The following is a 27,143-nucleotide window of genomic DNA, read 5'->3' as shown; positions in this document are numbered from 1 at the left end:
GTGGGCTTCCCAGGTGGCTCTAGTGGTAAAGAATCTGCCTACAGTGCACGAGACGCAGGAGACCCGGGTTCAGTCCCTGAGTTGGGAAGATCTCCTGGAGGAGGGCATGCAGCCCACTCCAGTATTCTTGCCTGGAAAATCCCATGGACAGAGGAGCCTGGCGGGCTCGTCCATAGGGTCACAAAGAGTCGGACACAACCACACAGCACAGCGTGGTAAGTAATCAACTGTTAGTTTCTGTGCTCCTCCAATATCATCCTTTTAAACTGGGAATTCATCATTTCCTTATTTATAAGAACCGCATTATGGGTTTATTACTTTGTCTTTTAGACAGGTTAGAAATCATTTTTCCCAAGCTATGGGAAACCTGTCCCCTATGGCAGCACGTTAGCATCAGTGAGGGATGGGACAGTGGCAGGCAGCTGAGCACATTTGTTGTGTGTTGTGTAAGGATTTTGCTTTAAAACCATCTGGGGGTACTGGCAGGGAACAGAGGATCAGAGACAAAGCAAGAAGGGCCAGGGACTGACAATGGCTGAAGCTGAGTGATGGGGGTGGAGGTTCCTTATACTGTAGACATTCCAACATTGCCATAGCATGATTTTTTTTTTTAATGTGAAGGCAAATTATTCACGAGTCATCAAATATCCTTGTTTGAGGGTACAGGCCGCGTGCACTTGTGAGAACCTAGCGCACTGTGGGCTCCTCGGATTCAAAAACCTGAATGGGTCTCGGTGGAGAGTGATCGCTGCTCTCATGAAGCCTCCACCTTCAGGCACAAACCATATTCAGTTCTTGGGACGTCTCAGGGAGCCCACCCAAATCAAGCTGTGTCCCCTGCCCTGTCCAGGGCTGCCCTGCGTCGGCGAGGATTCATCTGGGCTGAGCAGGGTCCTCAGAACTCTGCTCTGAAGGGATAGTCCTTATGATTTTCAGTTCTGAAAAAGAGAAAAACAGATCAAAGATAGAAGCAGAGAACGGTTAATATTTTTAAGAGAAATGTTGAAAAAATACACTTAACATATTGTTTAAACTCCTGAGTGTATGGACTCAGTCTTATAATTTACCTCCAAAGTGGCCTGTCCTTAGACAGGAGAGAATTATGAAAAGGTTAACTTAACCCCAAAGGTGGTAAAGCCCTCTGCAGGGAGCAGTCATGCAATCTGGACCTTGCTCCCCCTCCTTGGGAAGGAGGGTAAAGGAGTCATATTTACATGGGGAACGTGGACAAACGGAGATTCCTGTCCAGGCCAAGGAGGTCAGTCATATCCTCTTCTGATAATTCAAAATCAAACACCTGGAAACCAGAAGAAAACAGTCACTGGGAACTTAGTCTGGTAGATCTTCGGCTGAACCACCTCAGCTGCAAAACACAGGTGGGGATCAGACTTCCTGTGACACTGGACCAAAACCAGGCGGGCTCAGCCTCTGCTGCTTAGGAATCCCTGGGAAGACAGGTATGCCCTGCGTGTGGCCCACAGGGTAAGGGATGTTCCAGAATAGAAATTTTCCCAACGTGCAAACCAAAACAACAACACAAGATGAAACAAAACAAAATAAAACACCATCACAACAACAAAACCAACAAAACCCCCCAAGAAACACAGACCAAAAACATTTCTTCCACACACCCACTTGGTGAGGGAGACCCCTGGTCCCTGGAGGCACTGATGCTCACTGTGTAGTTTTTCTTTTTAGTCCTTCGAAAGCAGTATTCTAAGCAGCTCTCCCCTCTTCCTATCCCTAACACACGTGCGGACTATGACCCTTGCTTGCATTAAGAGCCCGTCCATTCAGGGACAGCCAACCCTGAGCCCGCAGCTGAGAAGCTGGGGCCGGGGGAGGGACACAGCCTGGCCTAGCCTCTACCTGCAGGGTAGAAATCAGAGACTTAGTGGCAACCAAAGTTCTGCCTGGAGAGACAGCTGGAGCCCCGACACATCAGGACTGGGGCAGCCTGGGTGCAGTGGCTGGCACTGGGGTGAGGGTCAGCCTCGAGAGAACTCTAGCTGCAGCCTTGCCTGCCCACCCCCACCCCCTGTTCCATCCAGTTCAGTTCCGACAGCTCCGGGCTAGGAAGGGTCTGTCTCTACTCCAGAGGCCTCACCCTGACACCCCTGCAGTGTTAAAGCCACAGGGGGTGTGGCTGCTGGCTCTCGACATCAGCACACCCCTTCCCCAAGCTAAGAGGAGACCCCAAAGCCTCCGATGCCATGTGATTCAAAAGGAGGAAGCACTTTCCTGGAAGTTCTCGAGAATCCGCTTTGGGTTGACAGATTTGGGAATCACTCTTACGTTTCTCTGGATCTGAAATCGGATCAAAATCTGCGGGGAAAGAAACATCCAACATCAGACACAGGGCATTACCGGGGTCAGAGCTCAGCACTTTCCCCGACGGTCATGCTTTATCGTGCAGTGAAAGTCCAGAAGCCCGAGGCGGGAGCATGTACTGCAAGTGCTTTCATTCTGAGTCATTCAGAAACCCAACTGGGATTCTCTGAGCAGTTCTAGCGGGAGAAGCTCGGAGGACCTGCATGCACCCTAAGGAGAAATCACTGTCACGCCCCATCGCCAAATGATGAGACAGTGGAGCCAGGACGTGGCAACCCCCGCCTACCTGGGCTGCGGACTTCCTGTGCTTCTGAGCAATCGTCTGGATCATAGGGTCTTCCATCAGATGCATCCCCCCACTGGAGAGAAGAGTACAGGGCAGAGGCCACGAGGGCAAATGAACATGCTTCCTTCTTTAGGAAAACCTCACGCTTCCTCCAAACACAAAATCTAGATGTATTTTTGTCATGATACTTGTTCATCACAGGAAACTTAAATGATGCAGAGAAGCTGCCACTCAAATCCTCCCACTCAGACAAACCACTGCTAATGTTTTAGGGGAGGCAACTAGACACACAGCTTTTCACATACACTTGGTGCTTTTTCTCAAGAACCAGGCGGCAGTATTGGAGGCCACGGGGCCGCGGGTCTCCGTGCTTCAGCCCCTCTGACCTCTTAGCTTGGGTACAGCCATTCCCTGCTTGGGGCTCGACTCAGGGCCCCTGGAGCATCCCTACCTGGAGCCACCAAAGGGCAGGTAAGCTGTCACGGACACATTTCTCGATTGGCAGAAACTGATCAGGTTCTTCTGAGTGAGATATGGGTGGCACTCGATCTACAAGATGACAGCTCACCAGGAAAACAGTCCACCGGAAAAGGGGCCCACATTCCTTCCTGGACCCGGTCACTGCTAAGCTAGGACCCACTTCTAGTGTCTCCACTGGGAAGCAGAAAAGCCTGGACTGTGGTCCCCAAGACACCAGCCCGCTGGGAAGACCTACATCAGGAGCACTTAAACCTCCCCTGCTCTGCGAGGCCGCCCCATCACTTTAGGTAAAAACCTTGGCCTTGCATCTGCTCTATGCACACAGAGAAGAACGGCAACCCATGGTCACAGACGGGTGTGGAGCCCACGAGGCACAAGGCTGAGTGAAGGGCCAGGACACAGACACCACGTGCGGGAGGCAGCATGGTGTCTCCGCACCAAGTGCTAACACTCCTCAGTGCTGCTGGAAATCAGAAGAGTGGCTGCCCTTCCTGAGGGAGGGGGGACTGAAAGGAGCATCCAGGGGCTTCCGGCAGGCAGTGGGGCTGGTCGCGTTGGTTTACTGGTCTGCATGCTGGTCAGAGCCAGGCTCAGCTTATGAGATGGTCTCAAGCTCTTTTCTTATGTGAGCACTTTTTTTGTATGGACTTAACACTTTAACAAAAAGTTTAAAATAAAGTACTGCAAGAATGCCCTTTCTACTTGCAGTGCCAGCCTGTCTAGGGAACTCAACACTCCTGCCGGTAGTAGTCATTTCTCTGCATTAACCTCTCGGCAGTCTGTGACCTGGGCTGAAGGTCGTCCATTCGTCCATGCTTTTCAGGCTACAACGTGCCAGGCTGGAGAGCAGGGGGGTCCCAGTGCTTTCCCATGAAGCCCACTCACCTTGGAGCATCAGCACTGGTGAAGGGTAGGGGCCACTGGGACCACTCCATTTTTGAACGCACCTGGTGATGCACCCACAGCTGCACACGGGAGCCAAGCTCAGCTCAGGCCCTCGCTCTGGGGGCACCACCTCACCAGATCAGACTTCCGGGGATCTTCTGCCCCCTCACCACTGCCTGCCTGACTGCTCCCAGTTCGTGATGCTGACAGCCCTGGGGAAGACACCTACACCTCTCAATCCACCCTTTCTTCCGTGGCCCCTGCAGCCTCCTGGAGGTAATGGCTGAAAAGCTGATCCATAGCCTCTGAGCTGGCCCCACGCTCACCTGGTTGGTCATCGGCTTGAACCTCAAGTTGGGTTTATTCAGAAGTCTCTCGAGCTGCTCGTGGTTGAAGTTTGACACCCCGATGGCTCTCACTAGGCCTGCGGCCACCAGGTTCTCCATGGCCTAGAGGGGAAAAAGAACCATGGGGCATCTGGGCTGGGCCAGCCCCACGGGTAACCCGCACAGGGTCCAAATAACGGCCCTGCCCGCTGTTCGACAGTATTTCCCTCAAGGCTTCTCCAGCACTTCCGTGCTCCAGGTCTGCTCCCTGCTGCACCACTAGGAGCTGGGGGCAGTGGGCACACCGCGGGACCTCACCGAGCCTCAGTTTCCTCACCCGCACACTGGGGACCACCCCGTCCAGGTCATGGGGCTGTTTAAGGGCCATGTGAGCAGATGCATACAGAGCTCTTCGCTGAGGGCTGGCGTCGAGCAAACGCAGCAGGTCGGGCCGCCATTACTGGGCCCCTGTCACCTGGTGTCCGCAGGGCGTCCACACCTGCCTCACCTACTCACCCCTCGTCACCTGGATCACAAGCTGCTTCAGCACCATGACCTGTGCTCAGCTCCTGCCCCAGTGCCAGTTAACGTCTTCAGGGACAAGGGCAGAATAGCTCTGCTGTTCACTGACCAGGAACACGGCCTGGTGCCAGGCGCAGGCAGCTGTGAGTCTGAGCGGCCACGGCTGGTGACCAGGGTCCCGGGGTCCCTGTGACTCCCTGAAGCGGCAACAGCTGCCCAGACCCTCACTTGGGCCACACAAACAGCCCAGGGTTTGACCTGGATCCTTGAGAACAGGCCATGCAGTGGACAGACGGGCCAGGTGAGCTCAGTTTCACTGATTTGGTTGTTTGATGAAAGGGGAGGAGAGGCTGACCTGGCCCCGCATGCCTCCCCATCTGTGCCCCCTCCCCACTCTGCCTGGATGACCCCACACCCCATGCCTGCACCCCTCACCCCACACGAAGAGCTTGCACTTCGTCTCCCTGAACTCTGCAAGTTCCAGTGTGAACCTCCCCTTCTGGCCTCCACCCCTCCCTGCCTGCGTGGGGGTCACAGGCACCCGCCAGCCTGACTGGACACCCTGCAGGCAGGAGCCCTCCTCCCAGGCTGGCCGCCCACTGCCCAGCGCCCCACACCCACCGCCCCGACTGCCATGCTCCCGACTTGCTTCCACCTCAGCACTTTCTATCTGGACTCTGGTTTGAAATAAGCTATCCTTTCCTCCACTTCTCCTTGCCCACCCCAAGACATCCCCTGCCGCTGAAGTTATGGTTCCGAAATGCTGACAAAGCACTAAAGGGAACTACAGGATGGCAGCGTGGTCACCACCAGGACACAGGTTTTCAAATTTTCCTTCTTTCTGTATGTTTGACACTTTCTATATTTTCTGTAAAGACCATGTGATCTTTTTTTTTACTCAAAACAGTCTGAATTAGTCTGAATTAGACTGAGCGACTTCACTTTCACTTTTCACTTTTATGCATCGGAGAAGGAAATGGCAACCCACTCCAGTGTTCTTGCCTGGAGAATCCCAGGGACGGGGGAGCCTGGTGGGGTGCCATTTATGGGGTCGCACAGAGTCGGACACGACTGAATCGACTTAGCAGCAGCAGCAGCAGCTATCCCTAAAGTGCTTCAGAAAGATGACCGACCCGTGCTGAGGTCCTTAATCAGGTGCTCGTCCTCAGCTCGTGCTGCAAACCAGGGGCCTCTGAACGGGCAGCTGCAGGCCTCACGGTTCCCTCTGGAGACGGTTAGCGGGGCTGGCTTACCTCCCACGTGTTCAGGAAGTCCGTGTCACTGGGGATGATCATGCCGTTGTGGTCCACCGGCAAGTCTGCCTCTCCAGACTGCAAGAGCCAGAAGGAAAGGCACTCACTGGGGGCTCATAGTGACCCCCGGAGAGGACAGGGAGGAAGGGAGGGAAGAACACTGGACCAGAGGGCAGGAAGCCTGGCTCCGTTCCAACACACAGCTAACCTTCTCCAGTACTCTGAACGTCGCTGCCCACCACTCACCCAACAAGGAAGGAAGACCTGGAATCCTTGCCAGCGGCCATAAAACTGTTTGGCAATTTCAGGCAAAAAAAAATGGAGTCTTTCATGTCCTAAGGGCCCCATCTCCCAAGTCCACTGGTAGGATCCTCCCTCTTTTCTTAGAATCCCCATCATGGTGAGAGATAGTGAATCAACTAGTACCAGGGTGCTGGGAGGTGCAGGGCAGAGAAAGATGGCTACAATACTGGAGTGGGTTGCCACCTCCTCCTCCAGGGGATCTTCCTGAGCCAGGGATGGAACCGACACCTCTTGCGTCTCCTGCACTGAGAGGTGGACTCTACCACTAGTGTCACCTGGGAAGTGCCAGAGAAGGATGGCGGGAAATTTTTAAAAACCTAAAGCCAGACCTCAGTGCAGCCTCAGGGATTGGTCTGCAACCCCTCTACCCCACCAGGTATAGCCCCCCAAGGCAGGTCAAAGGGGAGCCCTGTGTATGAAATGAAAGGACAGGCTGAGAGGCAGAATCTGTAGGGCACTAGAGCCTGGGGCTCTGAGGTCCTCCAGCCCACGCCTCCCCAGAGCTGAGCCCCGAGGGAACTGTGTGCTCACTGAATGATGACAGGGCACAACCAGGAAGGGAGGTGTGGCCTACGGGGGCCTCGCCGTCCTGTACCTTGAAGCCCATGGGCCAGTGCATGAGGTAGAGGTCCAAGTAGTCCAGCTTCAAGGTCTTCAGACTCCGGATGCAGGCTGCTTTCACCAGGGACTTCTTATGGCAGGTGCACCAGAGCTGCAGGGGCAGGGAGGAAGCACAGACACAATGGCCACGGAGCCCGTGGGAGCTGTGAGTGCACCCCTGCCCGCTGGCCCAGGATCTGCAAGATGCGCGGCATCCGGGACCCCCTGGCAGTAAATACAGTGGGGCAGTGACACGTCCTTCGGGCACCCTGGGATCCTCCATGGCTGCCCTTGTTCAGGCTGTCAGCGTCTCCTATCTCCTGTGCAAACACAGCATCTACAATCTCCTCAAAACCACACCAGCCTCGCTTCTATACAACATAGTTCCCTACGTAACAACTTTCAACCATGCTCCTTTCTAAGGGGAAAAGAGTGAACTTCTTAGACGACATCTTGACTTCTTCCACAGTCCAGCCCGTCCACTTCCTCAACCTGGCAGCTCTCTGCTGCCTAACAGTTTTTCATCTGGGAATGCCAGCCAAGCTTTTTGGGGGGTCCCTGCACCTATGGTGTCCCATGCCCCGTGCCTTTGCTCATGTCACACTGTCCCTGACCCCCCTGACCTGCAATGCTCCCAGCCTGTGCATGGAGCTGCACAAGTCCTGTCTCATGGGTTCAAGTACAGATCGACTCATCCAAAGGAAACTGGAAAACCCTCCCCGTGCCATTCCCACCATCTAGTAGCCCAGCCCTGAGTGGTCAGTGGCCCTCTCTCTATATACGGGAAATCCTACCTTGCTGACAATAAACAGGTTCTCCCGTCTCACCGTGCCCTCCTTGATCTTGGACTGGATTCCCACTCCGACCTCATTCTCATTGTGGTACACGTAGGCGCAGTCCAAGTGCCGGTAGCCCACATCTATCGCCACTTTTACAGCCTCTGTTACCTCCCCTGGAGCCGCCTACAAGACAAGAAGTCAGCCACTTGCACTCAGGAGAGCCCGACCCCAACAACCCCTGTTCACTCTAGAACACAGAGTCAACAAGCCATAAAAAGTGAAGTTACTGAGTTGGTACTCATATTCATCCATCCTAAAATTAGGAACATCAGCATCAGAAAGAATTTATAGATAATCTAATTTCAAATTCCTTTACTTATTTGGGGAAAATGCTTTAGGCATGTTTGGTGCCTGCAAATGACTGAGCTAGAGGCTGTGCTACTGGAATGAAGGTGCGTAAATAAATTTAGGATGAACAATGATGACAGGTGTGATGCAAGGAGGAACAGACTCACCCACTACCCACAAAGGCCATCAGCCCAAGTGTAAAAGCAGACAGGTGCACACAAAGACAACCCACCACACAGAGCATTGCCAGAAGCCAAAGGAATGCAATGGATGGCATCAGCAATGTGCAAGTTCAGAAAAGAAACATTCTCTGTAAAGGGAGCTGCTCTAGCAGGCAAGGGGCCTGGGGTGGGGGAAGAGGGAAGAGGCTCACACAACCACTAAACCACAAGGGGTCTCAGCTCACAAGGTGCTTTCTCCCTTGAACGTCACGTTACCCCGTGAAATGCATCTGTCATAATGGTCTTCATTGAATAAGAACACATTTAGAGTGGATGAGAGCTAATGAACCAAGCATCCACTTCAGAGTTGGGAGGACCACCAAGAAATCAGAAGGAAGAGAAAATGAATATAATAATGAACATCAAATACAAATTGATAGAGAAGACCAACAAGGCCTGTGGTTGATTTTTTGAAAAATCTTTTTTTTTTTTTTTGCTGTTGTCTTTTTTTAATTTTTGGCAACACAGTGCAGCATACGGGATCTCAGTGCCCCACCCAGGGACTGAGCCAGGGCCCCCAGCAGTGGGAGTGTGGAGACCTAACCACTGGACCTCAAGGGGATTCCCTAAAGTAGACAAACTTTGGACAAGACTAGGGAGACCACGTTTTTTTAAAATGACATGAAAAAAAAGCAGTATATACAGATAAAAAATACATATTTAAAAACCTAAGAAACTATTATCAATGATTGCTGCTGCTGCTAAGTCGCTTCAGTCGTGTCTGACTCTGTGTGACCCCACAGATGGCAGCCCACCAGGCTCCCCCGTCCCTGGGATTCTCCAGGCAAGAACACTGGAGTGGGTTGCCATTTCCTTCTCCAATGCATGAAAGTGAAAAGTGAAAGGGAAGTCGTTCAGTCGTGTCCGACTCTTAGCGACCTCATGGACTGTAGTCCACCAGGCTCCGTTGTCCATGGGATTTTCCAGGCAAGAGTACTGGAGTGGGGTGCCATTGCCTTCTCCATTATCAATGACTAGAAGCCAACAATTTGGAAAAGTGAAATGAAATGGAAAAATTCCTAGAAAAACTTAAGAAAAAATAAAGCTCAATTGGTCTATAACTATTTTTTTAAATAAAGCAATTAAACACAATACACAGAGTTTTACAAAATTTTCCAGTTAGAATTCATACCAATTAAAACAAAGTTCTTCTGACAAGAGGAAATACTTTCAACTTGTTTTACTCGACCACAATAAATTAAACTATTAATACATCCCTGACCTCTACCAGTTGGTAAATGGATAGAAGAAATAATTTAAATAATATTTTGATGAGTAAGGGTGATCATTCTAATTCCTGTGTGTGCTCATTGATGTCTGACTCTTTTGCGACTCCATGAACCATAACCTGCCAGTCTCCTCTGTCCATGGGATACTCCAAGCACGAATATTGGAGTGGGTTGCCATTTCCTATTCCAGGTGATCTTCCTGACCTGAGGATAGAACCCTTGTCTCATGTCTCCTGCATTGGTAGGCAGATTCTTTACCACTAGCACCAGCAACCAATAACTTTCTATGTGAATTCTTAAACAAATATCTTTTTATTAAAGACTGTTTTAAAAAGAAAGCAAATTTGAAAGGCTTTATAATTAGTGCTGTCTAAACCACTGACAGGGATTAGAAAAAGACAAAGTAGAGGAAAGTCCAAAGTACTTCCACTAAAGTTTGAAGGCAGGAGAAGGAGATGACAGAGGATGAGATGGTTTGATGGCATCACCAACTCAGCGGACATGTTTGAGCAAACTCTGGGAGTTGATGATGGACAGGGAAGCCTGGAGGGCTGCAGTCTATGGGGTTGCAAAGAGTTGGACATGACTGAGCTACTTAACTGAACTTCCACTATCAGGTTTTTACACTGGGAAGAAAAAGTTTGAAAGTTTCTTTTTAAAACCAAGTTGGCAATGACAGCATTTTCCTGTCTCTTTGGTAGAGACACTTCCCCATCTTCCTGTTGGCTGCTGCTCTGATTCGTCAGGTGACAGTTTCCTGCTCTTATCCAAGCCTGACAATCTTTTCTTCTGGGCTTTCTCAGACTTTTTTTTTTTTTTCCCTGAACAATTATAATGCAGCGGGGCTGGGGCGGGGGGCGCTTCTTTGGTGGCTCAGTGCAAAAAAGCCTCCTGCCATTGCAGGAGACACGGGCTTGACCCCAGATCGGGAAAGATCCCACATGCCTCAGGGCAACTAAGCCTGTGTGCCACAACTAGGGAGCCTGTGCGCTAGAGCCCAGGGAGCTGCAACTGCTGAAGGCCACACACCCTAGAGCTCTGGCTCCCCAACAAGAGAAGCCACCTCAATGAGAAGTCCAGCTAGAGCAACTAGAGAAAGCCCAGGCAGTGAGGAAGACCCAGCGCAGACATAAACGAACAAATAAATAAAAAAGCAGAGACAATACTTTGCCAACAAAGGTCCTTCTACTCAAGGCTGGATTTTTCCAGTGGTCATGTATGGATGTAAGAGTTGGACTGTGAAGAAAGCTGAGCGCCAAAGAATTGATGCTTCTGAACTGTGATGTTGGAGAAGACTCTTGAGAGTCCCTTGGACTGCAAGGAGATCCAACCAGTCGATCCTAAAGGAGATCAGTCCTTCATTGGAAGGACTGATGTTGAAGCTGAAACTCCAATATTTTGGCCACCTGATGCGAAAAATCGACTCATCTGAAAAGACCCTGATGCTGGGAAAGATTGAGGGCAGGAGGAGAAGGGGACGATAGAAGATGAGATGGTTGGATGGCATCACTGACTCGATGGACATGGGTTTGGGTGGACTTCCGGAGTTGGTGATGGACAGGGAGGCCTGGCGTGCCAGTTCATGGGGTCGCAAAGAGTTGGACACGACTGAGCGACTGAACTGAACTGAAATAAGTAGTGATTGGGAAGGACAACCCCCAATTCTAGAAAACCTAATGACTAAACTAAACACTCCATTTCCAAAAGCCAGAGGCGAGCCCCCGGCAGGTGCCAGCGACCAGCTGGACCTGCGGAGGCTGTTGCAGGTGTCCCCAGGAAGGTGGTTCTCCACGCAGGGGCGTGTCGAAGGAAGGTGCCGCCCCTCCTCGACCAAGAGGCCGCCTCACCTTCCAGGTGCCCAGGCCCAGGACAGGAGGTATCGCCTCCATAGCTCGGAGTGCGTCCCCGCCTGCCCGCGCGGCTCCGTGGGGCCGCTACCCGAGTGGACGCCGGACTGGCTGCCGGTAGCAACAGAGGCCAACCCGGGTTGGCTGACGGCGCGGGGCGGCGGAAGAAGCCAAAGCACGCTAGGCGGTGAACACGCCCAGCTGTAGGGGCCAAGGGTGGGGCTTCGGGGAACGGACGCGCGCCGGCGAGGGGCGAGACAGCGCAGGAGGGACCTAGCCCTGCCCTCGGTCTCCTAGCAACGCCTCCCCTGCTCTCAGCATCGGGATCTCGGCGGGGATCCCAAGGTTCGCAGGGGCGGCTGGACCGGGTCACCCCCAGGGCAGCGGGGAGAGGCTTGGTGTCCCTCTCTCTGAGCCCTGGGAGGAGGCTAGGCCCCCGAGACCCCTCCCTTGGCGTGGGGGGGGGGGGCGGTGTGGGCGGGGGGGGGGCTGGTGTGGGCGGGGGGGTACGGCTTCAGGGTGCCAGAGGGACTACAAGTTGCTGTGCTTGGGCGGCTTGGGACCCTGAGGGTCTGCGGTACCATACAAGAGTTGGTGGCCTTAGCTCCCCGTTGGTGACCCGGTGCTCCGAGTCCTGGGAATGTTTTCTAACTCCCGGAGTCCGTGGGAGCAGAGCGCAACCTGGGGACCCGGGGAGCCGGGACACGGTGGACACGGGGTCGCATCTCCCGGGACCGGGGGTGAGACCCTCCCTGCAGAGCCTTCAGTCTGCAGGTGGGAGTGGGCGGAGCCATTGCGGGAGTCCCCGCCTGCGGTGCCCCTCCTCGTGCTCCAGCACCCAAGACAGACTCCCCTCCAAGGTTGGGCTCGGGGGACACCTCTTGGGCGTGGCCTCTGGGGTCAGTCACAGGCAAGCTTCGTCGTGATGGCTTAGTTTGGCTGGACTTGGTCACTTAGAGCTGAGTGACCCTGAGCACCCATGCCTGGCTCATCAAGAAATTGGGGTGATCTAAGTGCCTGGGAGAGCTCCCTAATAACAGTAATTACTCCTAACACTCGGGCCTCATTGTGGAGCTGCTGCTCTCAGGGCTCCCTTCAGCCCCTTACACCAGCCAGGGGAGCGGCCAGGGCCAGGCTGGACCTGGTGTGGGTCCCAGGTCCTGCCAGAAAAGATGGGAGAGGCTGAAGAAGAGATGGAGAGGGGAAGGGATGGCCTGACTTTCCCCTGCCCAGGCCCTGTCTACACCACCTCCGGGCCTCCTGACCTAGCGGTGCAGGGAACTGGCCGCTGGTGGCGGGGAGAGGGGTAGAGTGGGACCAGGACAGCAGGACGTGTGGGAGGTTATTCTGTGACTTCACGTCCCCTGGTCTTCAGCCAGGCTGATTGGTGTGGGGTGGTCCGTGGGTCCCTGGGGTTGTGGGGTCGCAGTACTGCGGCCGTTGGTGCCGTGCGGTAACCGCCGGGATAGAAGCCGTTGGTACATTGGACAGGGGTTCGGCCAAGCGGGGTCTCTTTCGCGCGCTGCTAGATGTGTGCATGTGCACTGGACAAGCTAGGAGATTAGGCTGCCTCACCACCCTCGCTGAGTCCGCATGTGGGAGGGAGGCCCTTTGACCTGGAGCTCATCCTGCTGCTTCCACCCACGGAATAGGGGTCCAGGAGCCTGGGCCGTGCCCACACTGAGTGGGGCTCATGCAGTTGAGCCCATCCCCTGCTGGGACAATCTGGGAAGTGAGACAATTAGAGCCAGAGAGGTGGGCGGAGTCCAGAGAAGGGAGGGTTCAATACCCTGAGGTCAAGGCCAAACCCTCCCTTTGGGTGTGCTTTGGGAATGAGAACACCTAAGCCCCTGCGTGCGGCCCTTTCCTCTGGGCATCCCCACATGGTGTGCACGTGACTTCCGGTGTCCTCCCTATCCATCTATATGCGCGGAGTGCAGAGACCATTTTTGCAGTATAAATAAGAAACTTGGCAGTGTTACCTGTGCAATGGAGCAATGAGATAGATGATGTTATTAAAAACTGGCTGTTGTGAGATTACTTTTACAATAACATGTTTTAAATTTTCAAAAATAGTTTACACTTTGAAACAATGTGAGAAAAGGGACTTTTCATATTTATTTCAACAGGTCAAAAACGGACGGTTAATTTTTTAATAGATAGCATTTCAGAAGGAATTATTGTTTATTCTGTAGACGCAGAGAAAATCCACAAATTGCAAATCAAGTAGATTATAATGTGCTTCCCCTGAGCTTGGGAAATATTTTCTGACTCTGCAGAGATGGGTTTATTTAGGAAATACAACTGAGGTAAAACAACTGCATGATAAAAAACTGTTACCTATTTAGTTGAAAATACTCCTAAAATGGAGAACTTGATTCTTGCTGCTGCTGCTGCTGCTGAGTCGCTTCAGTCGTGTCCGACTCTGCACGACCCCATAGACGGCAGCCCACCAGGCTCCCCCGTCCCTGGGATTCTCCAGGCAAGAACACTGGAGTGGGTTGCCATTTCCTTCTCCAATGCATGAAAGTGAAAAGTGAAAGTGAAGTCGCTCAGTCGTGTCCAACTCAGCGACCCCATGGACTGCAGCCTGCCAGGCTCCTCCGTCCATGGGATTTTCCAGGCAAGAGTACTTGATTCTTGAGCTGTATGTAAACTTCGTTTGAGTCTCCTGCCCTCTAGTGGTCATTTCTGAAAGCTGTATGCGGTGAACTCTGAAATGAACACAACCCGAGTTTGAGCAAGCTCTGGAAGTTGGTGATGAACAGGGAAGCCTGGCGTGCTGCAGTCCATGGGGCCTCAGAGTCGGACACGACTCAACAACTGAACTGAACTGAAGTGTAGGAATCAAGTTCCAAATTTTAAGACATTTGAGGAAGCTGAGAAGTTTTCTAACTTGGTTTCATCATTTTCACAACATAATCGCCATGTCTCTATTACATACTCCCTTGAGATTACTGATAGAAAACTGAATTTGGGTATCTCTTGACCATTTGACTTAATTTTCTGTAAAATTGGTACATATCTAGTATAGTCTTATCACTATTGCATAAAGGTTGTTTTGAAAATAAATACTTTAATATATACTACACTGTTTCCTATTACTAGTTAAGTCCATTACATGCTATATCTTGTATTTCTCTTACTGCCCCTATACACCTTGTGAAGTACACACTGTATTATTCCAATTTCATGAGAAAAGAAAGTGATACTGAGTGGGGGCTCATAAGACTTGGGAAGTGACACACCCTGGGCCTGAAAGACTGAGTTTTGTATCATGATTTTCGTTCTTCTAACAATTCATAATTAATTTTGAGTTAATTTTTAAATTATCAATATTTAACCATAAGTGTTACCCTCCAGCAGAGCTATTTAAAATCCTAAGAGATGATGCTGTTAAAGTGCTGCACTCAATATGTCAGTAAATTTGGAAAACTCAGCAATGGCCACAAGATTGGAAAAGGTCAGTTTTCATTCCAATCCTAAGGGAAGGCAATGCCAAAGAATGTACAAACTAGCATACAATTATGCTCATTTCACCTGATAGCAAAGTAATACTCAAAATCCTTCAAGCCAGGCTTCAGAAGCACATGAAGATATTAAGAAAAGGTGGCAAGAATACACAGAAGAACTATACAAAAAAGACCTCACGAACCAGATAATCATGATGGTATGATCACTCATCTAGAACCAGACATCCTGGAATGCGAAGTCAAGTGGGCCTTAGGAAGCATCACAACAAACAAAGCTAGTGGAGGTGATGGAATTCCAGTTGAGCTATTTCAAATCCTAAAAGACGATGCTGTGAAAGTGCTGCACTCAATACGCCAGCAAATTTGGAAAACTCAGCAGTGGCCACAGGACTGGAAAAGGTGTTTTCATTCCAATCCCTAAGAAAGGCAATGCCAAAGAATGTTCAAACTACTGCACAACTGCACTCATCTCACACGCTAGTAAAGTAATGCTCAAAATTCTCCAAGCCAGGCTTCAACAATATGTGAACCAGGAACATCTGCACAGATGTTCAAGCTGGTTTTAGAAAAGGCAGAGGAATCACAGATCAAATTGCCAACATCTGTTGGATCACTGAAAAAGCAAGAGTTTCAGAAAAACATTTATTTATGCTTTATTGACAATGCCAAAGCCTTTGACTGTGTGGATCACAATAAACTGTGGAAAATTCTTAAAGAGATGGGATTACCAGTGAAGGAAAGTTACCTGGCTCAAAATAGCCTAGAGTTAAAACTCCCCTCCAGGTCCTCCCCACCAGTCTATGTAAAACAAAGAACTCTCACCCAAAGAAAAAAAAAATGGACACTAAGGTAGATTACCCCCAACTCCAAGCTGTTCCCAGCCTCTGGCCAACCTCCAGAATTCCTTGCCCCAGCCATTTAAGAGATAACTACTCCTAACAACCTTGGAGGAGAACAGGCCCCCTTAAGACAGTAGATTTCCACATACATGCCTGTATATACTTTTTTCTTGGGTTAACGCAGCAGCTCACTAATCTGACTGCTGCCCCTTCTCGCCACATTAAAGGTGATCTGTTCCTGTAAAGTGCCGGTCTTGTTCTTTTTCCGAACTTCACCTTCTCTAACTCCCTTACCCTACATTTTTTGTTGCTGAAACCTGGGAGGTTGAGACTTCTTCACGTTCTCCACAGCCAGCTCTTTGGAGCATGGAAGCCTGCCGAGCTCACTTTCCCACCCGGACTTTCAAGACCTCCTAGAGAGGACATCCTGTGCCTTCTTGAGCGGTACAAGTCCTGTGTAAGGGCTTTATTGGTTTTTCACGTAACACAAGGAATATTGGTCTCTCTCTCTCTTCCTCTTTTCTCTACACTTTCTTTTCCACGAGACCAACCAACTCTAGGACAGAGGCCTTTTGCCATTCAACCTACCTCCATCCACCACGAATTCTCACCTGACCCAAAAGCCCAGGTAAGCTCAGACGGTACTCTAGGGTGCCATAGACTATCTATCCTCCTTTCTAGGTTCCTGGAGAACCCTCCAGCCAAAAGGTCCTCTGGGGAGGTACACGTGGAGGACGCCCCTCCCCTCCTTCAGAGCCTCTCTCTCTCTGCCTAGTTAAAAGATTAGGTGACGACCCTTTTCTCTCCACTGGACAGTCGCTAGCCATTTGCTATGGGGTCAAGGCAATCTGTCCCATGGGACTCTCCCTTGGCCTGAGTAAAATGAAACCTCAAACCTCTATTCTTGACCGATCTCAAGGTTCATAAACTCGAGTCACTTTGCACTCAAATTTGGCCTCAATACAAACTGGATGACCAAAACCACTGGCCTGAGTTCAGGACTTTCGATTTCAATATTTTATCAGATCTCACAAACTTCCTCACACAGAATGGCAAATGGTCGGAGGTCCCCTATATTCAAGTCTTCTGGGACCTTAGAAGTCATCCTTCTCTTTGCAAGGACTGTTCTACCTGTCAAATCCTCTGCTCTCTCTCCCCCTCCATTACAAAAGAATCCAAATCTAAAGCCCCTAAAAGGCCCCCTAACCCCCCAGCCCCTGATTTTAACCTGGCAGATGAGCCTCCTCCCTACCACCCAGAGAGAAAACTTCCAGAGACGAGACCCCATCCTCTAGCCCTTCCTCCTCCAAAACAGGAAGCGATGACTCCAAAACCCCCAAAGAGATTGCCACCCCACCCCCCATCAGCCAGGACCTGAAGCAAACACATGCTTCCCCTCAAAGAGGTAGCAGGACCGGAGGGCCCTACTATGGGTTCATGTGCCTTTCTCAATTTCTGATATGAGCCAAACTGAAGAAAAATTGGGATCTTTTTGAGAAAATCCTACTAGGTATAGAGAAGAATTCCTCTGCCTTACACAAGCCTATCACTTGACCTGGAATGATCTTTATCACATTCTAAATGCCACATTAACCCCTGATGAAAAGGAATGGATATGACAGGCAGCCCAGACTCATGCTGATCAGCTCCATAATCAAGACAGGACTAATCCGGTGGCTGATAATGCAGTCCCTTTAACTGAGCCACGATGGACACATCAAAGCGATGCCAGCATCCGGTACCTGCATCATATGATCACCTGTTTACTACAAGGAATGCTAAAAAACTCTCACATTCATGTTAACTACAATAAGACTAGCAAAGTGAGTCCAGAAAAAGATGAAAATCCTGTCCTTTTTCTTTCATGGCTTACTGACGCAGTCCAAAAATACACTAGATATTTCCACCCCTGCTGGACTTCTGTACCTACACGTCCAGTTCATAAGCCAGTCAGCCCGATATTCGCTGAAAACAACGCCAGTTGGAGAAAGGCCCCAAAACCCCTCAGCAAGATATCCTAGAAACAGCCTTTAAAGTTTTCAACAATAGGGAGAAAGAAGCAGAAAAAGAAAAGGAACGAAAGGCCAAATATGCTTTATTCACTGCAGCTGTCCAAGAAAAAAATTCAACTCCTTTGGCCCATCCACCTCGTCCCACCTATATGGGACCTAACCCTCCAGGCCCTACTTTAGATGTAACCAAATGGGACACTGGGCTAAGTCCTGCCCAAACTCCCAGCCACCCACCAAACCCTGCCCCACCTGCAAACAATGGGGCCACTGGAAAATGGATTGTCCTCAGACATTTCCCACCAAATCTGGGGGTCCACCCCAGGCCCAACAACAATGAGCCGGGAACCAGACTGAAGGGGGCCCTGGCACCCCAGACCATGGTTCCTCGGATGAGGTAAGAGATGATCCAATTGTGCCCCAGTTATTCCAGTGACGGAGCACAAGCTCCAGACCCCAAGTCCACCACATACAGATGGACTCGGAGCACTGGGTAACTGGCACAGTGGCCGGACACAAAGTCTCATTCCTAACAGACACTGGGACTTGTCACTTTTATCCTCCTTTAAGGGTCCTCTCCAACCTTCACAAGTGGCCATCAAAGGGGGTCTCAGGCATCCCTTTTTATCCGAAAATAACCCCTCCTCTCCTTTGTTCCTTTGACAAAACAACACTAACACATTCTTATAAAGTAGTTTCTCAATGCCTAATGGCATTGATGGGACGTGATCTTCTGGCTAAGCTGAAAACTTCTATAAACCTCCCATCCTTAGATCCCGTACCAATTCTTTGCATCGAAATGGCACCCGAACCTTTGGCCAGCCCTCCCTCCCAAAATCTGCCCCCCCTGACCTTCCCCCGATAGATCCTCAGGTCTGGGTCACTGAATCCTCATTGGTAGCCCAACACCATTCCCCTGTACAGGTTTTTCTTAAAAATCCCTCAGGTAATAACCCAAACTCAATATACCCTGACCACAGAATCCCAACAAAGACTTAAACCAATAATCTCCCGACTGCTCAAAGCCAGCCTTTTGCGGGCTATCATTCTCCTCATAATACTCCTATACTGGCAGCCAAAATGGGACCCACTCCTGGCATCTAGTTCAAGATCTTTGCAAGATCAATCAGGCCATAATACCCATATACCCTGTGGGCACTAATCCCTACCCCTTCTCTCACATATTCCCCCTGACACTCTACTTCACGGTATTGGACCAAAAGATACTTTCTTTACTATACCCCTACACCACTCCTCACAGCCCCTATTTGCCTTCACCTGGACAGATCCAGACACAAATCGATGTCAACAATTAACTTGGACCGTTTTACCACAAGGGTTTAGAGATAGCCCTCATTTTTTTGGTCAAGCCCTCCAAAGAGACCTACAAACTTTAGGCTTAGGCTCTACTACCTTACTCCAGTATATAGACGATTTATTGTTATATAGTTCTTCTCACCGTATCTGCCTAGTCCACACTGCAAAGGTATTAAATGCCCTAGGCAACTGGGGCTAGAGTCTCACTCTCCAAAGCACAAAGTGCTTCCACCACTGTCAATTACATGGGATTGCTTCTCACTTCCAAATCAAAATAATTCCAGCTCAGAGACTTCAAGCCTTGACACAGATCCCCAGGCCCCAAACCAAAAGGGAACTTCTTTCTCTATTAGGTCTATTAAACTTCTTCCGAATATGGGTCCTGAATTTTGCCCTCCACGCAAAACCTCTCTAGCAAGCTACTCCAAGAAACGTAGATGAACCCTTCTTGGCCCCCACCTCTCTCCACACTCCAATACAGACTCTTATCAAACATTTGCTACAGATCCCTTCTCTTTACTTACCTGATTACACCAAGCCTTTTTTCCTTTTTGTACATCCTCGACAAGGACATGCCTTAAGGATACTGCGCACATATGAGGGCCTCTAGCTTACTTATCTAAACAACTCAATCTCGTCATGCTCAGATGGCCACCTTGTCTCCAGGCCTTAGCTGCAACCACCCTCTTAATTCCTGAAGCCCAAAAACTAACCTGAAATGCTACTCTAAATGTATGTTCACCTCATTCCATCTAAGATTTACTCTCTCATCGGGCTTTCCTTTCTCTGCTCCCTGCTTAACTATAGATCCTCCACAGACACCTCTTTGACCCATCCCTTTCTTTTATGCCTTATAAACCTCTTAATCCTACTAGCTAGCTTACTCCCTACACCAGATCCAGAACACCTATCTCATGACTGTGTTCAGGCCTTAGATATGACACTTAATCCATTTGAACATATAACCGATCTGTCCCTTACTGACCCCACAGTCCCTTCCTGGTTCATAGATGATAGTGCTCAGAAACAAGCCCCATTTGGGGCTGGATATACTATAGTCCAGGGACAGCCTGACAAAGTTATCCCTCCTCGCATCATCACGTCAGCCACACTCCCAGCTCACACATCCTCAAAACAGGCTGAAATGATAGCTCTTACACAAGCTTTGACCCTAGCCAAAGACCAAAAGATAAACATTTACACTGACTCCATATATGTCTATAACATATTACATTCTAACATTATAATCTGGAGGGAGAGGGGATTCCTGACTCAGAAGGGCACACCTATTCTCAATGCTTCTTTTATTTCTGAACTCCTCCATGCGTCTCAGCTCCCAAAACAAGCTGCTGTAATATATTGCTGGGAACATCAGTAACATAATCCTATCTCCTTTTACAACAGTATAGCAGATCACCAAACAAAGCGGCAGGCGGCCTCTGTTAGTCCTGTCTTTATTATGCCCCATATTGACGAGCCTAACATCCGCACATTACTTTCATATTTGCATCCCCTTTTCCACCCCTCTGCAAAAATACTTAAGGTTTTCCTTCAGAACTGTATTGAACTAAGGACGATATGACTTATTTAAATAATCTGACTCAAACTTGTACCATGTGTCAGCAGACAAATCCTAATTTTAACATTTGCCTCCCTTCTTTCCCCACCCACCAAATTGCAGACATCTTCCCACACAAGACTGGCAGGTAGATTTCACCCACATGCCACCCGTAAAAAAGGTTAAATTTCTCCTAGTCTTTGTATATACATTTTCTGGATGGATCGAAGCTTTCCTGACTACTAACAAACCAGTCCCTACTATGGCTCAGCTTATTCTTATTGAAATCCTTCCTAGGTCTGGAATGCCTTCCTCCCTCCAGTCTGACAACAGGCCCGAGTTCACATCTCAAATCACCCAAAATATTGCACAAGCCCTTCAAGTTCCTTGGAGGTTTTGAGAGAGTAACAGGCAGGAAGGCCAGGGGTCTCCAAGTGGAGAAAATAGCCTGCAAGTGTCAGACATTTTTATCTCTCTTAAGCGGCAGGAGGAAACAAACTATACAAATTTCTTCTCTATACAAATTTAAAAGGAGGAGGTTTCTCTTAAAATACTGTGTTGCCATAATGACACCTGGTTTCACCTGAAGTTAACTATTCTCAAACCTAGAGATAACCAAAGCCTTTTTCTTATGGAAATGTTTGTCTTAAGCTATGCTAATGTACTATGCATTTACCCCCAAACTCTGTCTTCAAGTTGGTTCCCTCTCAGCTCAGAACCTACTTGACAAACCAGTATGTTATACTGAGATATTGTTCCCCTAATCTATGTAAATGAAACTATGTGGTCTGCCCTTCTTCAAGATTCAAATTAATCATTTTATGGCCCAGGATAAACCATTTGATGCCAAGATTATCCCAAAATACATCTTATGGATGAGGAACCTGGTGCCATTCTGAGTTTTAAGACATTCTTTCTTTCATTAACAGACTGCTAGTGACTATATAACATCCAGCTGAAGACTAGCAGGGGGGCACTCTTTCTGCCCTCTTCTGATGCCTATGTCAGAAGCTTTCTATATCTCCTTTATATTTTAAAAAAACGTTATTACCCAAAAGCTCTGAGCGATCAAGCCTCATCTCTGGCCCCGGATTGAATTCTTCTCCTCCGGGGGCCAAGAATCCCAGTGTCTTTGCGTGAATTCAACAACCACCTTTCAGTTTCACATTCCTTATCATCCCTGGTCTTCCCATAAGGTTGAGAGAGCCAACCGAGTCCTAAAAAAAACTCAGACCAAATTAACAATCGAACTTCATCAAGATTGGACTAAACGCCTCCCTTTAGCCCTCTTAAAGGTCCGGGCCTTACCAAAAAAACCCTTAAGTATCAGTCCATTCAAGGCCATGTATGGGAAGCCCATAATACCTTTGGGTCTTTCCCCTTCCCAGGACGGTCCCAAACTGCCTTCTCACCTTCCTTTTCCTTTACTTGCCCAGACACGAGATGCCCTTTGGCAACATATGGATGACTTACTCCCTCGACCACACACCAATTTTCCATACCCATCCCTTCAAATAGGAGATAATAAAAGTCTGTATGACAACTGAGTCCCACTCAGACTTAACCCCAAAATGGCAATGTCCCTACATGGTAATTCTGCTGACCCCTACCGCTACAAAATTAAAAGAAATTACCCCTTGGGTCACATCACCCAGTTAAAAAAGGTTATGCAGCCCAGTGATGAAAATGCTTGCCAGACTAATACTTATCAAGTTTCTCACACAGGCCCTACAACTCTAAAGTTCTCATAGCTTCCACCGGCCTCAACTGGAGATGGATGAGCCTGTAGGTTTCACGGCTTCAATTATTCCTGGAACAACTTCTGGCAGATATCTGGGTCTCGAGTCCTCAAGGATTCACGTTCAAACTTGCTGAAGATTACATCTCCACCCTATGGCTACTACAGGGAACCTTTTATAACTTTTACCCCTTTGAAATCCAATTCTTTTCCATAGTAATCTATCTTATACTCACTTCCCCAAATGTTGTTTAACATCTTCTTCTTATCCTCCCTTCTTCCTGTGACCCAGGAACTCCTTCAAAATCCTAATTTCAACTATCTATTCTGGACCCTTAATTTAACCCATACACTTCTCAATGCTTCTAACACACAACTGGCTAAAGACTGCTAGATATGTCTATCCATGAGACAGCCCTCCATCCATGTGAGATTCAGCCCTCCCCACATTCATCCTCAACTGGACCACAGGTAACATGTCCCTACACCACTCATACCGTGGAGAGCCTTTATTCATCTCATATCTTACATAGCTTCACACAAGTGACCAAATCCGAAATTCAGACACACTCTTAGAATCTTTACTCACTGAACTTTCTTCCTTCAATGAAAAACCTTCAATCGGAGGCCCTATTGCCTAGAGAGTAACACTGTTACAATCAACTCCTTTTTGCATATCTAGAAATTCCATAAACAGTTCATATGACCAACCCATGGGCACAAATCCCTAACTCCACGTGCAACCATACCTCCACCTTACTGTTTGCCACTGGAAAGGCTATATATAATGTTTCTGGTCCTACAGGACACTCTTTAACCTTTACAGGGTGATTTCCCTCAGCATATTCCTCCACTTCTCCCACTGTTGGGGCCACCTTAGCAGGGTCTCTGAGCATCCTTGAACGAACGATCAAAACCCCACCCCCCAACTCCTCTTCGCCATCAACTTCAGCTGTTGTATTATGACACCTGGCCTATTTTTCCTGTGTGGGACGTCTACATACCTCTGTCTACCTACTAACTGGACCGGGACCTGCACCCTGGTATATTCCAATCCAAACCTTTAAATAGCCCCCAATGATCAGCCTTTGCCTATTCCTCTCATCCACAAGTGAATAAAACGAGCCATTCATTTCATTCCCCTCTTAGTAGGGCTAGGAATAGCGGCTGAAATTGAAAAAGGAACCGCTGGCTTAACCACCTCCATCCAAAACTACTAGACACTCTCTAAGGACCTATCAGACAGCCTCCAGGAAATTAGCTCAAGGCCTAATAACTATCCAAAATCAACTTGATTCCTTGGCAGCCATAGTATTACAAAAACAGAAGGAGATTAGATCACCGCAGAGAAGGGTGGTCTGTGCCTTTTTCTAGACAAATCCTGCTGTTTCTATGCCAACCAGTCCGTTATTGCCCAAGGAGCTGCAAAAAACCTTACAGATCGAGCCTCATGAACCCGCCAGAGATTAAGCAACTCCTGGCAGTCATGGTTAACAGTTTGGAACTGGATGCTTTGGGTTTTATGCCTTCTCGGACCATTCATTTTTATCATCCTCCTACTCACCTTTGGCCCGTTTAATCTTTTCCAGGGATTTCTCCAAGACCGAATCCGAGCCATTTTCCGAGACCAAGTCAAGACTGTTCTTTTGCTTGAGACCCTGAGGGCTAGAATAGAAAAGCAACACTACAGGCCTTAAGACTTCCTTCCTCCCAGACCACAATCCCCTGAACCTCATTTATCAGCAGGAAGAAGCCCTGAACATTAGCAACATACACCTCTCTTTCTCTTTCTATATATATTCCTTAGGGTCTGGGATGAAGGAAAGTTACACGCCTCAAAATGGCCTGGAGTTAAAAGCCCCCTCCTGGTCCTCCCACCATTCTGTGAAAACAAAGAACTCTCTCACCCCAAGGAAAAAAACGGACAATAAGGTTGATTACACCCAGCTCCCAGCCCAGCCTAGCCTCTGGCCAATCTCCAGAATTCCTTGCCCCAGCCATTTAAGAGATAACTACTCCGAATAACCTTGGAGTAGAAGAGGGTCCCTTATGACAGTAGCTTTCCACATATATGCCTATATACATACTTACTCTTTTCTTGGGTTAGTGCTGCTGCTGCTGCTGCTAAGTCGCTTCAGTCATGTCCGACTCTGTGCGACCCCATAGACGGCAGCCCACCAGGCTCCCCCATCCCTGGGATTCTCCAGGCAAGAACACTGGAGTGGGTTGCCATTTCCTTCTCCAATGCATGAAAGGAAAAGTGAAAGTGAAGTCGCTCAGTCGTATCCGACTCTGTGCGACCCCATGGACTGCAGCCCACCAGGCTCCTCCGTCCGTGGGACTTTCCAGGTGAGAGTACTGGATGGGCTAGTGCAGCAGCTCACTGACTGCTGCCCCTTCTCGCCTCATTAAAGGTTATCTGTTCCTCTAAAGTGCTGGTCTCCTTCTTTTTCCAAACCTCTCCTTCTCTAACTCTCTTACCCTACAACCAGACCACCTGACCTGCCTGTTGAGAAATCTGTATGTAGGTCAAGAAGCAACAGGTAGAACTGGACATGGAACAGACTGGTTCCAAATAGGAAAAGGAGTACATCAGGGCTGTATATTGTCACCCTGCTTATTTAACTTATATGCAGAGTACATCATGAGAAACACTGGGCTGGATGAAGCACATGCTGCAATCAAGACTGCCAGGAGAAATATCAATAATCTCAGATATGTAGATGACACCACCCTTATGGTAGAAAGAGAAGAAGTAAAGAGTCCCGTGATGAACGTGAAAGAGGAGAGTGAAAAGGTTGGCTTAAAGCTCAACATTCAGGAAACTAAGATCATGGCATCCTCTCCCATCACTCAATGCCAGATAGATGTGGAAACAGTGGCAGACTTTATTTTTGGGGCTCCAATATCACTGCAGATGCTGACTGCAGCCATGAAATTAAAAGATGCTTACTCCTTGGAAGGAAAGTTATGACCAACCTAGAGAGCATATTAAAAAGCAGAGGCATTATTTTGCCAACAAAGGTCCGTCTAGTCAAAGCTATGGTTTTTCCCGTAGTCATGTATGGATGTGAGAGTTGGACTATAAAGAAAGCTAAGCGGGGGAAAAAGTGATGCTTTTGAACTGTGATGTTGGAAAAGACTCTTGTGAGTCCCTTGGACTGCAAGGAGATCCACCCAGTCCATCCTAAAGGAAATCAGTCCTGAGTGTTCACTGGAAGGTCTGATGCTGAAGCTGAAACTCCAATACTCTGGGCCACTTGATGTGAAGAACTGACTCATTTGAAAAGACCCTGATGCTGGGAAAGATTGAAGGCAGGAGGAGAAGGGGACGACAGAGAATGAGATGGTTGGATGGCATCACCGACTCAATGCACTTGAGTTTGAGTAAACTCCGGGAGTTGGTGATGGGCAGGGAGGCCTGGCGTGCTGCAGTCCATGGGGTCGCCAAGAGTTGGACACGACGAGCGACTGAACTGAAGTGAACTGAAAAAGGACCGAAATCCTAACTATAACATTCGCATTCCTCCTGGCCACAGAACCCCTTCTCTCCGAGTGCAGGTGGAGAGAACGAACAGCAACTGTATACGAGTATTCGGGCCTGCGCTTGACGACATCGGCGAGCGTGAGAGACCGCGAAGAGAAGTAACCGCCAGGGCGCGACTCCTCGCCGCGACCAGGAGGAGGGTGAGGGCTTACCGCTCCGGGTTCCTCCGGTTTCCGGCCGGCTTAACTGGACGGAAATAGTTTCAGAAATGGAACACAGCCCTCGTCCCCACCCCCCATTCTCTTCTAACAGCAAGAATAACCGCTCTTCCTCCGCTCCCTCAAGTCCCGCCCTTTCACCCGCCCGGCTCCGGAGAAGAACCCACAACCCCCAGAAAGCCGCCGAGCGCGACGCCGTACCGGGCGGTGGAAGTAGACGTGCCGGAAAGTCGTGTGCCGGAAGGTCGTAAAGCGCGCGCGTCTTCCGGTTAACGACAGCCGTGCCGAGCGTCCCCTCCAGCAGCCGCCCCCCGGTAAACGTCTCCGCCGGACTCTTGGTAGTTCTGTTTTCTCCCCGCTTCCCGGCCACGGTTTTCTGTGGTCGTCCTCTTCACTCCTGCATCATGTTCAAGAAATTTGATGAAAAAGAAAACGTGTCGAACTGTATCCAGTTGAAAACTTCCGTTATTAAGGGCATTAAGAACCAGTTGATGGAGCAGTTTCCCGGCATCGAACCGTGGCTGAACCAAATCATGCCAAAGAAGGATCCGGTCAAAATAGTGCGATGCCACGAGCACATAGAAATCCTCACGGTGAACGGGGAGCTGCTGTTCTTCAGGCAAAGGGAAGGGCCTTTCTACCCAACGCTGAGGTTGCTGCACAAGTATCCGTTCATCCTGCCCCGCCAGCAGGTGGACAAGGGAGCCATCAAGTTCGTGCTCAGCGGAGCCAACATCATGTGCCCAGGCCTGACCTCGCCGGGGGCCCGCCTCTTCCCCGCCGCAGTGGACACGGTGGTGGCGATCATGGCGGAGGGAAAGCAGCACGCTCTGTGCGTGGGTGTCATGAAGATGTCCGCGGACGAGATCGAGAAAGTCAACAAAGGAATCGGCATCGAGAACATCCATTACCTCAATGACGGGCTGTGGCACATGAAGACGTACAAGTGAGCCTGGGAGGACTCGCGCCTGGTGCCCCCCGGACCTCGTGCCCAGCCTGTGTCCGAGTGACGCCAGGGAGGCCACTCCTCAGTGCTTAGGACATTCAGAGGACACTAGAAAAGGAGAAAGGCCAAGTAAAAGTTTTGGAACGAA

The 27,143-nt window shown here is 49.5% G+C and overlaps 2 protein-coding genes across 13 annotated transcripts; one reads left to right on the top strand and one right to left on the bottom strand.

Annotated features, from left to right (window-relative positions):
• Positions 1–549: 549 nt before the first annotated feature.
• AKR1E2 (aldo-keto reductase family 1 member E2) lies at positions 550–26,374 on the bottom strand. 12 transcript variants are annotated; one of them, XM_045162698.1, is made up of 11 exons: positions 26,044–26,241; positions 23,909–24,009; positions 7,781–7,948; positions 6,982–7,098; positions 6,084–6,161; positions 4,309–4,431; positions 3,069–3,166; positions 2,618–2,690; positions 2,242–2,325; positions 1,215–1,297; positions 550–938 (listed from the first exon to the last, which is right to left on the bottom strand). In XM_045162698.1, exons 2-11 carry the CDS (start codon positions 23,960–23,962, stop codon positions 896–898), a joined length of 921 nt encoding a protein of 306 aa, XP_045018633.1. In that variant the 5' UTR covers positions 23,963–24,009; positions 26,044–26,241; the 3' UTR covers positions 550–895. The 12 variants fall into 12 exon arrangements, 2 of the variants coding, with proteins under 2 accessions (XP_045018633.1, XP_025119868.3); XR_006639976.1 differs by having other exon boundaries at positions 887–938; positions 2,618–2,766; XR_006639977.1 differs by lacking the exon at positions 2,242–2,325 and adding an exon at positions 2,368–2,541 and having other exon boundaries at positions 903–938; positions 2,618–2,766.
• Positions 26,309–27,143, top strand: LOC102394989 (malignant T-cell-amplified sequence 1). Its single transcript, XM_006078302.4, has one exon. The coding sequence runs from the start codon at positions 26,454–26,456 to the stop codon at positions 26,997–26,999; it is 546 nt and encodes a 181-aa protein (XP_006078364.1). The 5' UTR covers positions 26,309–26,453; the 3' UTR covers positions 27,000–27,143.

The sequence above is a fragment of the Bubalus bubalis genome, chromosome 14 (assembly GCF_019923935.1).
Source record: "Bubalus bubalis isolate 160015118507 breed Murrah chromosome 14, NDDB_SH_1, whole genome shotgun sequence".
NCBI lineage: Eukaryota > Metazoa > Chordata > Mammalia > Artiodactyla > Bovidae > Bubalus > Bubalus bubalis.
Note: the sequence above shows the minus strand (reverse complement) of the source record. Positions and strands in the feature narration are given on the sequence as shown.